Source organism: Gavia stellata, chromosome 20 (genome assembly GCF_030936135.1).
Source record: "Gavia stellata isolate bGavSte3 chromosome 20, bGavSte3.hap2, whole genome shotgun sequence".
Lineage (NCBI taxonomy): Eukaryota > Metazoa > Chordata > Aves > Gaviiformes > Gaviidae > Gavia > Gavia stellata.
Window position 1 is genome coordinate 10,776,122 of NC_082613.1, and position 16,932 is coordinate 10,793,053.

Consider the following 16,932-nt stretch of genomic DNA (forward strand, 5'->3'; position numbering starts at 1 on the left):
AAAGCAGTGAAAAGAGGGCCACTGAATGAAATAAAAATATGAATTGGAATATGTGGAAGGTAATTCTTATACATTTTGGTATTGAGACAGGGCACTAAGCAAAGTGTTTATAGCTTAAGGACTGACAGTTAAGATAATGGTATGTATACACTTTGTTCAAGTATCTAGAGTATTTTTTTTGGTAATGTCAGTCAGTCTGATGTCAGCGTGGAATGTACTTTCCTCCCCACAATTAGGAATAAATGAAATATCTGAAGCTGTTTATACTGCAGTAGAACACAGTGACTCTGAAGATTCTGAAAAATCTGACACCAGTGACAGTGAATATAGTGATGAGGATCAGAAATCAAAGAATGATCAAGAAGATGGAGAGGACAAGGAAGGTACAAGAAGTGACAAAGAATCATTGAGCTTGAAAAAAAAAGCTAAGCCCTCAGCACAGAATGAAGACAAAGAGGAACTTAAAAGCACAAGTCCAGAAGTGGAGAAAACAGATGACCCAGTCAAAGAAAAGGCAATTACAGACACTGAAAAAGAATTTTCTGAAAAGGGAAAAAGTTTACAGCATCCTGCAAAAGAAAAACTGAAAGGTAAAGATGAAACAGACTCTCCAACTGTGCATCTAGGACTGGACTCTGATTCTGAGAGTGAACTTGTCATCGATCTAGGAGACGATCATTGTGGCCGTGAAGGAAGGAAATCCAAAAAAGAATCTAAAGACCCTCCTCCTAAACAAGATGGTAGGATGAAATTCTTTCCTTCCTTCTTTCCTAAAACAATTTTTAGGAATGATTTTTCATTCTTTGTGACTATGAAAAAAGTTTTCAGTCCCTATTACAGTTTCTGGTTTAAAGAAAATATGTTTCATTGAGTTTCCTTCCAGCAGCATAGAACTATGAATATCCATAATATTTGTTCTGTGACAAATGGAGAATTTATTTTGCAGCTATTATGACTTTCAGTTGAATCTTTACATTTCCATAGACCTCCCAAAATTGCAGGTATTGAAGAAGTTGGAACTTATCAAACATACAAATTGCAAAAGGTCCCATTGAAATCAATGTAAATGCTCTCAGTAATAATCAAAGGAACAGCTAAATCAATTGTATTGTCCCTTGTTTCTATGTGTTGCTAAAAGAGGAAAGCAATCTCAATTAATGAGTAAAGTGCTTTTGCTAAGCTTGTTCTGCATATTAGCCTTTAGACAAAACAAAATAGAAAACCAGATTGAAATGGTTGGATTGACAAGTATTTTTTTCTTCATAAACTTTCTCTTGTCTATATTTTATAGCATGTTGGCTCAATCATTTTATTTAAAACAATGTTTTCAATCACTTAACTAAGCATACTTTAGAAGACAACTTATTGCTTCTGAATTTTGAATCTTAAGGTGGAATTTAATGGATAAATGTTACCATGAGTTAATCAAGAAAATAGGCTTATAAACTAAAAACAGAATTGTAATTTTGCGGAGTTTATGTTGACTGATTCTAGTTTTATTTAAAAATTTAGTAAGCAAGGCAGATTTACGAATTTCAAAACCACTGATTCATGTATTACTAGTGGCCTAAACCAGTGATTGTTGAAATAATACGTAGTCCTAAAATTTTACTTTGATATAGAGGCAAAAGAATAATACATATTCTGAGTGAAATTAAAAGTGGACTTAAATATTCATATATATAGACCTGTATGAATATATTCTAGACATAATTTGCATCCTGTCCATGATTTCAAGGCCCCTCCCTTTACTTGTGGCTATCAGATATTAAAATGCCTTAGTCCAGAAAAGAGATCTGGTGCATGCAGATCTGAAGATCTTTGCCCCCTTTCCAGAAACCTGTCAATACAGCAGCCTTCTCTTTCAGATATGTTTTTTCTGGCCACAGCTTTGGAAGAATTATCCAGTTCCTAAATTGATCTGATATGTGGAAGAGTCAACTATAAACTTCAGAAGATTTTCGAGTAAACATAGATATCTTAAATACACTGTGTATTTGGTTGTCAGTGCCAGTTCACCTTTGTTTAGAAAGTTTTTAGTATGCTGTTCCTTCAGTTACTGTTCAGTCATTGTTCCTTTCGAATGTATTTTTTTCCTGAAAGAAATTGGAATGACAGGTGTAAGTGGTAACCCAGAAACATCCTAACAAATGCTAACTTCTTACATATCTTCCAAATGAGGTCAGGCTGATTTTCTGGGTTTTGTACTTTCTGTTTAGTTTTGCTTAATGGCTAGTGCTTCTGAATTACCACCAACTTTAACTAGACTGAAATGAGTTTACTTGTAGAATATCAATTACCTGTTGAAGAAAATAATTCAAAGTAGCCTGGAAGGGGCATATGGCTCTTACAAAAATTAGATGGAAAATTATGAATCAGATGTGTTGCTGAAAAGCTGGCATTACATTTTTTGTTTGTTTAGTTATAGGTAAAACTCCACCTTCCTCCAGTGCAAGCACCCAGCCTCTACCAGAAACTCCAGTACTTACCCGCTCTGCAGCCCAGACTCCACCAGCTGGTGTGACAGCAACTACTAGTGCTTCTTCTACTGTTAGTGCTCCATCTGCAGCCACTGGAAGCCCTGTGAAAAAGCAGAGGCCTCTGCTGCCTAAGGAAACTGCCCCTGCTGTGCAGCGTGTAGTGTGGAATTCTTCAAATAAATTTCAGACGTCTTCTCAGAAATGGCACATGCAGAAGGTGCAGAGACAGCAGCAACAGCAGCAGAGCCAGCAGTCTCAGTCACAGCAACCTCAGTCCTCTCAAGGGACAAGATATCAGACAAGACAAGCAGTTAAAGGTATACACTTTCTAACTCAATGTGCCTGTGATGCCATAATTCCCCAGTAGTGATCTCAGTGCTCCAAGGCTGCCTAACCAGGAGTTCTTCCATATAAACCAAATCTCAAAGTGTGGTTCTACTCTGATAAGTGACTTTAAAACACAACAACTTACTCACCATACCTCCTCTTTGTGGTGTGTATTTAGAGTCATGTCTCCTTATTTTAATGACAAAAAGTTTGAGCGTGTATCTGGAAATATTTTGCCATTCTTAGCCATCGCAGATTTGGGAGAGTGAACGGATTTTCTGGATTATATGCTAAACCCATTAATTATTCCACTTGCATAATTACTACTATCACCTCAATATCTACAAATTGGATACAGTTTTATCTGACAAGAAACTGATCTGTACAGTTTTTCATAGAGTATAATTTGACAACAATGAAATTACCCAGGCTACATTTGTCTTTGAAATCCCTGTTGCTTAACTCTTGACAAGACTTTGATGCTAGTTTACTGAGCAAACAGCCATGGCACTTTAGAATGTTTTCACAACTGTTTTCTTACCATCCCTTTGCCGGAGGTTTCACTAGTAGTAGGCACATGGTAATATAAGCCTATGCTTCTATTGCTTCACTTCACAGAACAGCAACTTTATGTAAATCTAGCTTCATTTGTAATTTCAAGTTAATAAACTGAACTGTTTACTGGTCTGCCTGGTGAACAGATATTCTCCATTCTGCTAACACTGCTGGCAAGCCAGTAATTTCATATGGAAGAGAGGTTTAGGTAATGGGACACATACAGACATTTACCAGAGGCATATTTCTCTTTTCCCAAACTGCTTTTGTGACTAATTTAAGAAGTGTTGAAGAAGTGGTATCTTTCTACTTGTAGACTGCACAAATTTGATATTCAGTGAGAAAAATAAATGTGAAACTTGGTGAAGTCATACTTTTAATAGAATCATACTTTAATAGAAGATCTTAATAATATGGGCTGAACTTTAAATGTTCAGCCTATGAGTTTGTTTTATCAATATGTTCATTATTGAGCACATCATAGCAATGTTCCATCTTAAATATTATATTACAGAAATATATTAAATGAACACTATAAAATCTATAGATTTTTTATATACTGAATTGGCATAAACAAAAATATAGTACATAGAGATAAATTGAATAACTTTTTCATTTCAGTAATTCCTGTTTTGAGGATATTAACAATGAAGACATATTTTATAATATGAATCATTAAAAATAGATCAAAAAGTATTGTCCTAAAAAAATATTTTTTAAAAAATATTTAGGACAGATAAGTCATTAGGGATGAAAAGGTGAGGCGTTTTGCATTTTGATTTATACTCTCACTTTTCTAATTACCCACTGTTTAAGATTATTTGAAATATTGACCAAAAATGAGAGAACTTTTCTTATCCTGTTTGAGTTAACACTATGAATAACATCTTTGCTTTAGTGAGTTAACCTAGTGTTGCATTCCTTGCTCTGCAGCCAACCAAAGGCGAATGTTGATGTGGATATATGTATATTAAACATGTCGCAACACTAATAATAATTAGTAGCATTAATAACAAAAGAATAGGAATTACACCAGGAAGTACTACTGAAGTAGGCTTTCTTCAACAGTGGCTCACTAAACCTTGTTTCAAAGCAAAAAGAAAAGAAATTCAATAATATGTTTGAAAATTATGGCAAATTAAAATGTCAAAGTCTAATTTATGCTCATACATATGGTATTAGTTGGGAGTTCTCCAAATTAATAGGTTAGGATGTGAATTCCTAGGAAGTGGGATGAAAAAATGGGAGGAATACAGATCTGAGGGAGACCTTTGCATTGGCCAGTTTAAAATAAGAAGTTTCAAAGATACGTGTGCTTGATTAACTTTAAGCCTTCAAATTATGTACAAGTTCAGTGGCTGGGCACTGTATAATTAATTGATTAAATGGCACCATTGTATAAATAATGTAAGTCTTTGAAATGGTTAGGTGCATGCATTTACATTAGACATTCAAGTTACAAGTTTGCCTATTTATTTTAATAATTTTTTATGTGATTGATCTGCTGTATGTTCTCTTTTCTTAGCTGTGCAGCAAAAAGAGATCACCCAGAGCACTTCTACATCCACTATAACCTTGGTTACAAGTACTCAACCTATTTCTATGGTTACCAGTTCTGGATCTGCAAGTACACTTTCTTCCTCAGTTAATACAGACCTGCCAATTGCAACAGCTTCAGCTGATGTGGCTGCAGATATTGCTAAATATACTAGCAAAGTAAGTTCTTGAGCAAGGTCTTCCTGAAATTTGATTTTGAAGTGAACTTTCACATTTTGGACATTTCAAATTCTGAAAACTTTATTTTCAGGTTGTCATATGTGGCAAATTCATTCTACTAGGTAGGAGCAGCTAGATTTTGATGGAAGTGCTGAACCATCTTTTTAGAGCTGTCTGAATTCTGGCATTCCAAGCCCAAGTGTGTATATACTAGGCTTCAGCTGCTCAGACACTTTAGACCCTTTCCTTCTCATGTTCCCCTATTGCTGCTTCTTATCTACATTGTATTGTGGTTTTGACCATTTTCTGAGTTTTCTCCTAAGGGTGTAGATATCCCCTCAGCATCATATTTACAGTAAACATTAATATTTCTTCATTTGTGTTCAGTAATACATATACAAAAATGTAGTTTTGTTTTAAAACACTGTATAGCTTCATCAGATGGTAACTTGTCATAAGTGTATATTCATGTATTAAAACAGAAGCTACATTGTTCAAGACAAGATGTGGTGTAATACTTCTATCATAAGAGTGACAGTGAGGGATGGGACATTAGCTTTTCATATACTCTCTTAGATCTTTAAATTAAAAAATCAAGCTGAATGCTGCATAAGGAAATAAAGTTGAGTACCCAGGCATTAAAAGCACCAGAATTAATCTTGACTGTCAGCTTTCAGTGTTCTCACTCAACCATATGGTCTTGGTGGGATTGTTGTGGTCAGCAATGTTATTTATTTATTTATTTATTTTGCATTGAGTTTCTTCCCCAAACTCACGGTTGTATTTTTCTGTGAGTAAATTATATCAGTGGCAATTTCTTGGAAAAGTAGAAGGTCAAGCAGTTCATCAGTTTAGGACACACAAAAATCAGTCCTGATCAAAAGTGTTGTGTTCTACCTTCTAAATAGTCCTCTAACAGTAGACCCAGATAAATACATAGAGAGATATGGGGCATTGTTGATAGTAATACAAGTTCACATTAGAGTGGTTGAAAGGAAGTGAAAGTGGGTATCTATGAAAAATATATATGAAAGAATTTTTTTTTCTTTTGTTTTGTCTTTCAGATGATGGATGCCATCAAAGGAACAATGACTGAAATATATAACGATCTTTCAAAAAATACTACTGGAAGTACAATAGCTGAGGTTAGTGTAAGATTAAAAATAATAAAATAATATTGCTTGCATTTTAATTTTGAAAGTTGCAAAATAGTGGTTTTATATACAGAAGTACCATATAACTCTACCTACAAAATATTATAAATTAACACTGTGTAGAGATCCTAATTTCTATCCTGTTTCAGAAGTAATGATTAGAATGGTAGAGAAAAACACTGAAAAAATGTCAGATGGGCTCTATGAGATAAGCAGCAAGAACAGTAAGCCATCAAGCCCAAATCCTTAAAGCTTCTGTTAAGGATTTAATTTTGTGTCACCTTGTTTAAAAAGAAATGAAGTCCTTTTTTTGAAAGCATCATTTTTTTTAAAGCGTGTATTTGTCCACCAAAGGAAGAAGATTTGAATTTACTTGTAGTGCAGTAGCTTATTCCAGTTATGTGATTTTGACCGCAGTTTTTAATACTTTTAAAAAATACTTAAATAATTTTAGCATTTTTTACAAAAATGCTATACGTTGCTTTTAATTGTCTACAAAGGTAGTACTTGGTATCTTTTAAGTGTTTTCTTTAAACTTGGAAAAGGCAGATTAAGCAGTGTAAACTACATATGGATGTGAACAAATAAACCTCAGTGTTGAAAGTGTGATGGTTTGTTTGCTTTTCTTAACCAGAATAAGGAAGTCACCATTTTGAGAAATGATATTTGTATTCCCAATCCAGAGTGAATGAAAAACTTGCTTTCCTAAGCCTCATCTAGTTTAAAATAGATAAATAAATAAATATCATACTAATAAATGCAAGCAAAACTGAGGAATAGGTTTTTGATTCCAGTCAGAGAAATTTGAGACTCAACTGATTTCAGAGCAAGCAAAAGCAAGTTGAATAGAAGTGCTTTTTTTTTTCCAAACAATCCTGTACATTTTTATGGTAAGCAAATCTAGCAAACAAATATTTAGAATACTTCAGACTTTGGTTTGGGGTTTACTATGGTCTTGTCCACATGTTAATATGAAGGAGCCTTGATGTAAGTGATCAGGCTCTTTGCTTTGGGCATGTTTTTCTGTCTAATAATTATGTATTATACAGTGCACCCTGTTTATTATTACTAACTATAAAATTTTTAATATTTAGATTCGGCGTTTGAGGATCGAGATAGAAAAACTTCAATGGTTACATCAACAGGAACTCTCAGAAATGAAGCATAATCTAGGTATGAAAATGGTAGTCCAAAATAGTGTGTCAGTTTTTTGTCTGAAATAGAAAATCCAAATGCTTGTAGTAGGTATTACCTTCATCATATGATACTACAAATTGTTCAAGTGAAGGACAGAAAGCCTTGTAAAATGTGCTGTGCTCATCTTAGTGGAGACCTTTTGAGTATGTACACAAAGTTGCTTTATCTGTGCATATTAAACAACAGGTGTTCAGCCCTCAGACAAATTCAGGCTGAAGAGAGCTTTTGATAGGACAGAATAACTCTTTATTTTATGCATCACTGGATAATCCCTCTTCATGAGATATTTTATGCTGATTATTTTGTACTAATTCTCATATGAACCAGGTTCTGTTAATATAGCCGCTGGGGGAACCTGCTTTCTCTGGTATCTTTGGAGATTGTAGCTGACATTTTGGTTCAGATCAGCTGTTGGTGTATATACTGCATTTATTTATTTAAAGTGAATAGACAACCTTGACTCAATCTTGGTGCCAGACTGTCAGTGAAATAAAGTCAAAATACTACCTTAAACAGATAAAAGTATATTCCTCCTAGGAGGGGAATTTTCATCTCTACATTCACTAAACCATATGGGCAGAAAATGGCACCGTGATTGAAATGTGATTCTTCTTAAATTATCTTTTTTAATGCACTGACTGTGGGAAGAAGGTTGCAACTGAGTGATCAAGTCTCCTTTAAGCTACATGCAGTCCAAACAGCCTTAGGACTGTGTAATACAATGTCCTAGTCCACTTTTTGACTCTCTCTTTGCAGAGCACATCTGGAATGGAAGTGAATTAAGTGCTGAGTAACTCCATATTCAGACTTACATCTTTGGTTTGTTAGTAACATTTTGCCCTTTCAAATCAGGTCAGACCACTTTTTCCACTGCTGCAGTCCAGTTATAGCATTCTTCAGAATTACATGAGTATGGCAACAACTCGTCTGTAACTCACAGAACTGAATGTTTAGGTGTGCTCAGAAATAAAAGAAAAATCCTTTAAACCCTTTGTCCACCAATCTTATGCAGCTGCATATATCCTTTTTGTGTTTATGCTGTACCTAGTATACCTGGATTCTGATCCTTTGTGGGCCATTTAGAACTAAGGTGTTAAACAAACGGAAGGTAATGGTTAAGGGTAAAAATCATAGTACCAGAATAAGAAAAGAAGATGGAAGACTTTAATTTATTGAGTAGGTATGAAACAGATGCCCAAACTCGGGGAATATTTTGATTGTTAGTTTTAATTTCATGTTGTCTTTAAAGTAATGAAAATTATTGTTTCACACCTTGGTGTTGGGGGTGGAAAATGCAAAACTCATCTTCCTTTGCATTTTGAGTAGAACTGACAATGGCTGAAATGCGGCAGAGTCTAGAACAAGAACGAGATCGTTTGATTGCTGAGGTGAAGAAGCAGCTGGAATTGGAAAAGCAGCAAGCAGTGGATGAAACTAAAAAGAAGCAGTGGTGTGCTAACTGCAAGAAAGAGGCCATTTTTTATTGCTGTTGGAATACTAGCTACTGTGACTATCCCTGCCAACAAGCTCACTGGCCTGAGCATATGAAATCTTGCACACAGTCAGGTAATCTTGCTCTGGGTTGCCTGTTCACAGCTGGGAGGAGGTTGGGGTGGGTGGAATACGCAGTGACTCAATATTCTTCATTTGCATGGGTGCAGATGTGCCTGTGAAGAGTGACTGTGGACTGGTACACACGAGTAGTGGCTACTTTTTCTTTATTCCTTTATTTTAGCTACTGCAACACAGCAAGAAACAGACACTGAAATTAGCACAGAAACATTAAATAAATCATCCCAGCCCAGTTCAAGTGTGCAACCTACACCCACAGAAACAGCCAGCACCCCTAAGGAAAAGGAAGGTTCAGCTGATAAAAGCAAAGAGAGTGTTACAGTGAGTATCCTTGTGGTCACTTCAAACAAAAATATGTACGATTCCTCTGAAACCCACCCCTAAATAATTCCCTGGATCAGCCAGGAATTTATGACCATTTGCGTATTTCAAAGAGTGTGATTTGGGGAGATAGGGAGTTGTGTTTTTTTTTCCTTCATCTTGGCAAAAAAAAATCTCCTTCTGTCCTCTGGGAACACCCTTTCCCCTTCACTCATTCCCAATAAAACCTTGTGTTGGCTTGACTCATCCTTCCAGCCAAAGGGGACTGGACCTCTTTCTCTCTCTCTCTCCAGGACCCATCAGTGTAGCTTCTGGTCTGGATCTTTCGATACAAGTTGCCTTCTGATAAGCAATACAGACTGCAGCACTTCCAAGCCCTTCTTGCCTGGGGGTTCAGAGGCCAAGCTCAAGACCTGCATTCAAATCAACTTACTTTATCACAACAGACTGCCACTAGGGTACCACAATGTTCCATAACACTGATACAACAATTCACCTGGATCTACAGTTAACGGAGCAGTGTGCAGTTACGAAATCCTCCATAGCATCTACTCTGATATAGTATTCAGTAGGCAAGGATGAGCAAATGCTCTAATAAAAGGGACTTTGCATATATAGAAAATGTTTATAGAGAAGATTCTGCTTTATAGGTAGGGCTTGAATATTAGCAATTTCAGCATCGTTTTTCTTCTGCCCTTGCAAGATTTATGAAATGAAAAATTTTAGGGGGGGGGGGGCTGATCCTTCAAACCCTTACACATGATCCCCCACATCAGTAGAAGCCTTGTTGTATTTTAAAATATTAAAAGCAAACTAATTTTGTAGTATTGTGATTCCAGCATGATGTCTCATTGAGATAGTCCTATAGAATTGGGAAGCATAGTAAACTAGAGAGCTGTGTTCATTTCTTGACACTTTTGCTACTGTCTGGTCTTAGATCTCTGGGCTTGACATGTCATCTAAGGGAGTAACTTGGGAAACAGATTGGAAGAGGGAAAAAGGATGTGCTGTTCCACCTGAATGCTTTGGTGAAGTTAGTTAAACTCTGGCTCAGTTGACATTCATATGCATTGTTTGTGGCAGCACAACCTTTGTATTACTGGGGAAATAGGGGATGGGAGAAAATCAATTACCTAAAACTTTTGCCAGGGAATATTCCAGTTATACAAATCTGGAATTGCTTTCACATAGATGTTCTACCTGAAACATCATGCTGTTTACATTGATCACGTTCATAATTTGAATTTTGTTCTATTAACAAAGAAGTAACCTGTGAATTCATTAAGATGCAAATTTTTAACACAAACAAAACATCCAACATAAATTTCATATTATAATAACAACTAGGTGGAATTTCTGTAAAAGCTGAGACTTCTACTGAGGTTGCCTGTGCTGTCTCTGCAGATAGCAACAGGTGTGACAAGCAACCAGCCTATAAAACTGGTCCAGGTACCGCAGACCACCACCTATATTCCAACTACTCAACCCACAATTGTAAGTACAATATCGTCATTTAAAGTCTGCAGTAGTACTGTTCCTGGCATTAAAATTGCTCAGTATTTCTGGGGGGTTGTCTCCGTCTGCTGTTCTATCAAAATATGAATTCACTGGTATAGTCTCAACTTGCAGTGCAAAATGTCTTATTTTGCTGTGCAACATTCCACCCTTTCATTTCATCATTCATTATTACAAGGATTCAGAAACTGTCATTAAGTATAGCAACGGCACTGAGGACAGTCAGACTTGCATTTTACATTATGATGTTAGTTATTTGTCTGTTTCATGTATATACTTGACCACAACATCAATGTAAATATATAGAATTCATTTTAAATATCTTTAAAATATCTTTTTGTCTATGGTATCCTAAAGAGATTTAATTAATTCTGAGCTATGCTTGATATTCCTGTGACATCTCACTAACTATGAAAGAAAATATGCATTCATCAGTAGTGTATCTCCCATGCAGTCTTGCACATTAGCATTATGAAATTGTGAGAAATAGCATTGGAATCAGACCTGTTTTTTTCTATCAAAGACTTAACCAAGGACACTTGAATTCCCTAGTGTCAGTCACAGGAGATGGGACAGAAGCGAGTTGGATTTTTGTATTTTATGCACCATAATATCCCATTCTTTCAGCTGGTCGTGTTCTGCAGTGCTCACTTCAGCGTCAGCATGGTGTCTGAGCTGACATTCTTCTTACCAAAAGGAAATATGCTGGTACTGCACTGGTAACTGACCGGCATGCTCTGTCTCAGTGGTGGGTTCAACAGAGACGCCCATGTGTGGATAACTTCAGTCCATTTTCTGACTGAAGTTAGATAATTTCTAATAGTAACTATATAGTAATTTAACAGTGTACCTTAATCACACTGTGATTGTGAGGCCTAATTTGCTATAGAAGTTACTCTGTCTGTCTCCTTGTGTACACACACCCACGTGTGCACCCCCCTCTGCCCCCCCCGCCCCGCTGCAGGACACATGCCTCTGTGTGTGTATGTCTACAAATACAGGCACGTGCACACGTACATACAGTATGCCATAGCCATTATATTCCACACAAATGTTCTTGCTCTTAGTGGGGATCATGACTTTTCACATTCCTAGCAGCATTGTGACTCAACTCATTTTGTCTCAGCTGAGAGCACTGTGCACCTTTGCAACACTGGCCCTAAGTTGCTTGGACTGAATTACCATAACAACAAGGTTTTATATGTGTTTTAAAATCAAATAGCAAACATCAAAGATGTTAGGCTCTTCTGTGAATAGCTGAGAGGTTGTTAAGATCATAAGGTGGTTTTGTGTAATACTCAGAAAAATGGCAGTTACCTTCATTGGTTTTCTGTAATACAAAGTGTATTGAGTTATGTAAAGCATAATTGGAACGTCTGAAAGGTTTCACCCTTTATTTGTGCATGTTTAAAATTTTGTACACATTTGCATTAGTCTTGCACAGCTACAGACACCTCTGTATTCTAATTACTGCACGTGCGATTTAAATAATTTTAAACCTTAGTGCATGTTTAATATGTATGCAAAATGTACATATGTGTAAAACTGGCAGAGGTGGAAAATTTACCTCTCAGGGAATGATCTTAACACATTTAAGGAGTCTCGCACATTCCATATCCCGATGACTGTAAGAACTGAAACTTAATTTTTTCATTTGTGTAAGTGTGTACATGTAAAAGGCGACTGTGGCGACCTTAATTTCCCCACCTGTAGTACTAACAGTGACGTACATAATGGCTTCTCTAGGGTTCAATTTGCACTTTGTTTCCAACTAGGAGTTTCTTCCTCTGAACAACTTCCAGTGTATCTTCTGGGTACCATTTCCATTGAACCCTCTATACACATCTGAAATCATTACAAAATGGCAGTAATCTTGAATTTATTTAGCAAATTGGTTCCATGTTTGTTTTTTATTCTTTCTGCAGTTAAAATAATGTAAAAATATGAATTCATCATCTTTGCATTCCAGGGAATGGAATGAGTAGGCTTCTGGAAGGCACAGACTTTGTCACAAAGGAGCTGATAAACACTCTAGGCTGTAATCCATCTCAGTAGGGATACTCACAATCTTTGTCGAATGCCATGAAGACACTAATGTGGTCTCTTAAAACAGTGTGGGGAGACACTGGGCTTCACTGAACTTGTATTTCTTCTTCCATGTTCTCTTTGGAATGTCACACTACTGTTGGGGGGAAGATCTGTGCATCCCTTTCAGATTCCTCAAAATCTCTCTTCCTGTTTCTTCCACAAAATATTGTGAACTGAAATGGATGCATTTGTTTGATCACCAGTTGTGCATCACTGGAATTGTATCAAAACATACTTGCAGTTTGTATGGTATAGACATTTCTAGACTTCTCACATTTTTGAAGGAAGGTTAAGATACAGACTTAAGATTCAATAAATCCTTTTCCAGATCTTCCAGAGTGATGTGACCTTGACCAGGTTGTTTAACATTCTTGTGCCTTTGTCTCTGCATCTGTAGAATCAGTTACCACCTATAGAGATGTCCTGAAACTTCATTTGTCAAGATTTATAAATCATGATCTGTATCATGGAAGTGAAAAGTTTATTCTATAGTAATATTTTTACAGGGTGTATAAGACAGTTCCCAGTAATGCTGATGTTTTTGTTATTGATTTGTGCAAAAGTTAACTTAAGTACTTTTTTGTTCAAATGGATGTTCTTTGTTCTCTTCTGTGTAGACTGAATGCATGGGGGAGTTCCTTTTGGGGAAAAAGATTTAAGTAATGTGTAACAAGAATATACTTATAAACAAGGGTATTTTTGTACTCCAGTTTGATGTGTCAAAACTTTTCCAAATGACAAAGGATTTTCTTAGCCCTTTTTCCTCTTCCCATGTATTAGTTTGGGGAAAATATGTAACTGGATGTAGTAACTATGAAACCTAATTCTCCAAGCACAGACAGAGTGTGTACAGTACCTGTAGGACCACCTGTCCCTGTAATTATATAGTAGTAATAACAGTACAGAAAAACTCTTGGCTATAGGAAAGTAATACACTACTTTCTACCCTGGAATGAGGTAATATTGCGGTAATAAAGGTATTAATTCTTACACAAAATTCGAACTTGTTCTGGATTTTCCCTGGAAAATAAATCTCTATTTCTGTGGTCATGTTTATGTGACCTTTAACATAACAATATGTTTCTCTTGGTTTTAATCCACAGACCATTCCTGTAGTGGTAAGTCCTTCTGCTGGGACAGTGGCAATGAGAACTGGAGTTCAGTATGTTCAGACCACAATGCCAGTCCAAGTACGAAGAGTCTAACTGCTAACAAGAAGTCCATACAATTGTTGGAATAAATAAATCTAATAGAAATGTGAAAAATAAACACAGTTCTTTGGATTAACCTCAAAGGTTCAGACTTTCGCTTTGTATATGTGTACAAAGCATTAACTACACTACATTAATGTAAAGCATTAGCGCTGGCTTAGAAAAGCTGAGGACAGGTAAGATCCATATTAAATCTATGCTTCTTTTGTAAATAATGTACAATTTGTGGATGTCATTAAAGTTAGAGTACCATCTCCTTTTTATATTTGTATTGACTTTAACTTATAAAGAGCGTTTGAAGTTGGAAAAGGAAGGTTTAAAACAGCCTTATCACAAGCTAACACTGAAAACTGGTCTTGGGAAACTGCAGTTAACGCATCAAATAATATAATCATGAGACTCTGATCAACTTGATTTGCATTTGGATTGAAAAAAATTTCTGCACTTTGAAACTCTTGTAGAATTTCTTTGAGCAACCAAATAATGAAGGGTATCTTTTTCCAGTTAATTGTATTAGGCACATTGTGACATTTCCAATCTGTGGACCTGAAGTACTTAAAGATTTACATTGTTTTTACAATGACCAGACTGTTAACATTTATATTGTTTACAGGTTAAAATTAAGTTAAAATTTCATTCAGTCCAATATCAGGAAAGCTGGAAAGTGTAATACGAGCTGGTTGTAGCATGATCTCTGATCATGATATCAAAGATTGAGAAAAGTAAAGTTTGTTCCTATGCTTCACAGTTCAGTTTTCTTTTTTTTTTCTGAAATCCTCCAAAAGGACTTTGAACAAGAACTAGGTGTGGAGAAAAACATGGATCAGGAAACATGGGCAAAGGACTTTTGGCGCTGGGCCAGAGCATGTATTATTTATATGATGGAATTTATGTTTTTATGTAAGCATGAAACAGTACAGTATGAGAGAAAGTAACCCATGAAAATGCTGTCTGTTACACTTATACTGTAGTACCATTTTGTATGTTGTGTAAAACGAAAGCATTGAACAAAGCAAAGGTGATGTATGTATATGAGAAAATTAATTGTATGATATCATTCCAGTACATTCTGTTGTACATTTTAGTCATGTTGATTTCTCCCATTGTTTATAAAAGAATGCGGTTTGTACAGTCTCCAGCTAGTACCCATATTAGCGGGAAAAAAGTATTAGAAGAAAGCGAGAACAGAATATTCGTGAATTGCAGTTGTGTCAAAAATAGCCTAGCTGGCCTTATTTGTGAAGCATAATTGCTTTTAGCATATGGAAGTATTTTTTCACATTTTCTTTGTATAAAATTTGTATTAAACTTAAATATCTTTTTTGACAATTGTGTTTCTTTGTGACTAAGACAGGTGACACACACGATATGCTTTGGGTTTCTCCAATTTTTCAAGAAACTTCACAAATTTTTTATTAAACTGTTTTAGAAAAATGTTCTGTGTTCCTGGATTTCCAGTTTCATTTCAGTCTGGATGAATGTTCATTTCTGCACAGTCTCCAGATCGTAGATAATTTCCCTTACTTTGGGATCTCCTATCTCAGAAGTGTGGGACCTTTGAATCCAAGCCTGTCAAATTTGAGAAAAAACAAAGCCATGTTGGCAGTCTGTAAATAAGAAGCCATTTATGTATAAAACTCAGGAGCATCCATTCTGTCTCTATTTTAACAGCAGCAAAGGTCCATTGCTTGTTGTGTAACATTTATGCGTTGGTTGGATTGGGGTTGGACAGGTATGTGTAGTCTTGTTAGGTGTATTTGTGGGTTAGAAATGGGGACTTCTGTGATGACTACGGCTGTAGCGCTCTGGGGGGGGCATGAATTGGGCAAGACTGCTGTGTGTCTTAATTATCTGTTAGAAGAAACAGGGAGCTAATGAAATAGCTCACTGTAAAATCTTACTGTGAATATTGTCAAGTTCCTACTCCTGTAGTTACCTTGTTACATGCATTTGTAAAACAACTAAAGTTAATGTTCCCAGTGCTACTGTTTAAAGAAAAGCACAAATCTTGAAAGCCTGAAATGACGTTTCGGCCCTCCTCATGTAATTTGAATGCTGGTACCACTGAGACAAGCTCTTGCGTTAGGAAGGAGATGAACAAGTCAAAAATTGTTACAGGAAACCCCACTGCTTTCTGAAGCCTATTTCAACCTATGGTTTTACCTTTTAATGGGCATTGTTTTTTCCGTAAGAGTTTTCTTTCCTCGGGATAAATAATAGGTGACCAAATCCTAGTAAAGATTTATATAAATATAAAATAGTGACTCCCAATAAGAATTATCGGGTCAAGATCCAAGTATCATTTTGGATGTTCTGGTGACTGTATTTTTTCCACATTTTGGATAGTTACTGTAGGAAGATCATTTTTTTTCTGAAGATTATTTTGTGTTAACTAAAGTGAAGGAAGAACTCATCCCTGGCTTGGACATTATGGGAGGAGATGACGCTGATGTGATGTGAGTTTAAAAATAGGCTGTGACTTTATTTAATGTATGATTGAATACCATGACTAGGCATACGCTGCATCCATTGCTTGTGTCTAGAGTATCCCTCTACTTTGTGTAGTGTATCCCTTGTTTATTTTGGATCCAAGTATTTTGGGAAAAAATACTGTGCTGGGTCTGCAATTTTTACCTCTCTCTGATGGTGACAGTTCATCAGTTGCGGTACCTGACTCAGTCTTGGATTGAAGACAGTCTGGATGGCTGTCCTTCCATTGTCTAGCTGCAAAGGGTGATGCCAATGATTAGGTGTTGATGGGGGAGTAGTAAATTGTAAATCATTAAAAGCCTCTTT

General features: G+C 36.1%; 1 protein-coding gene across 4 annotated transcripts in view; it reads left to right on the forward strand.

Moving 5' to 3' along the window:
* Positions 1 to 15,399, forward strand: part of ZMYND8 (zinc finger MYND-type containing 8) — a 59,922-nt gene extending 44,523 nt beyond the window's left edge. For 2 of the 4 annotated variants that reach the window (XM_009817306.2, XM_059827360.1), the window contains 8 exons: positions 237 to 740; positions 2,423 to 2,797; positions 4,888 to 5,078; positions 6,143 to 6,223; positions 7,327 to 7,405; positions 8,756 to 8,995; positions 9,165 to 9,322; positions 14,029 to 15,399. In XM_009817306.2, the coding sequence (XP_009815608.1) occupies positions 237 to 740; positions 2,423 to 2,797; positions 4,888 to 5,078; positions 6,143 to 6,223; positions 7,327 to 7,405; positions 8,756 to 8,995; positions 9,165 to 9,322; positions 14,029 to 14,130 (1,730 nt within the window). In that variant the 3' untranslated portion in view covers positions 14,131 to 15,399. Of the gene's footprint in view, positions 1 to 236; positions 741 to 2,422; positions 2,798 to 4,887; positions 5,079 to 6,142; positions 6,224 to 7,326; positions 7,406 to 8,755; positions 8,996 to 9,164; positions 9,323 to 9,615; positions 10,065 to 14,028 lie in introns of those variants that run through there. The other 2 variants (XM_059827361.1, XM_059827362.1) reach the window with 1 other exon arrangement.
* Positions 15,400 to 16,932: the final 1,533 nt, after the last annotated feature.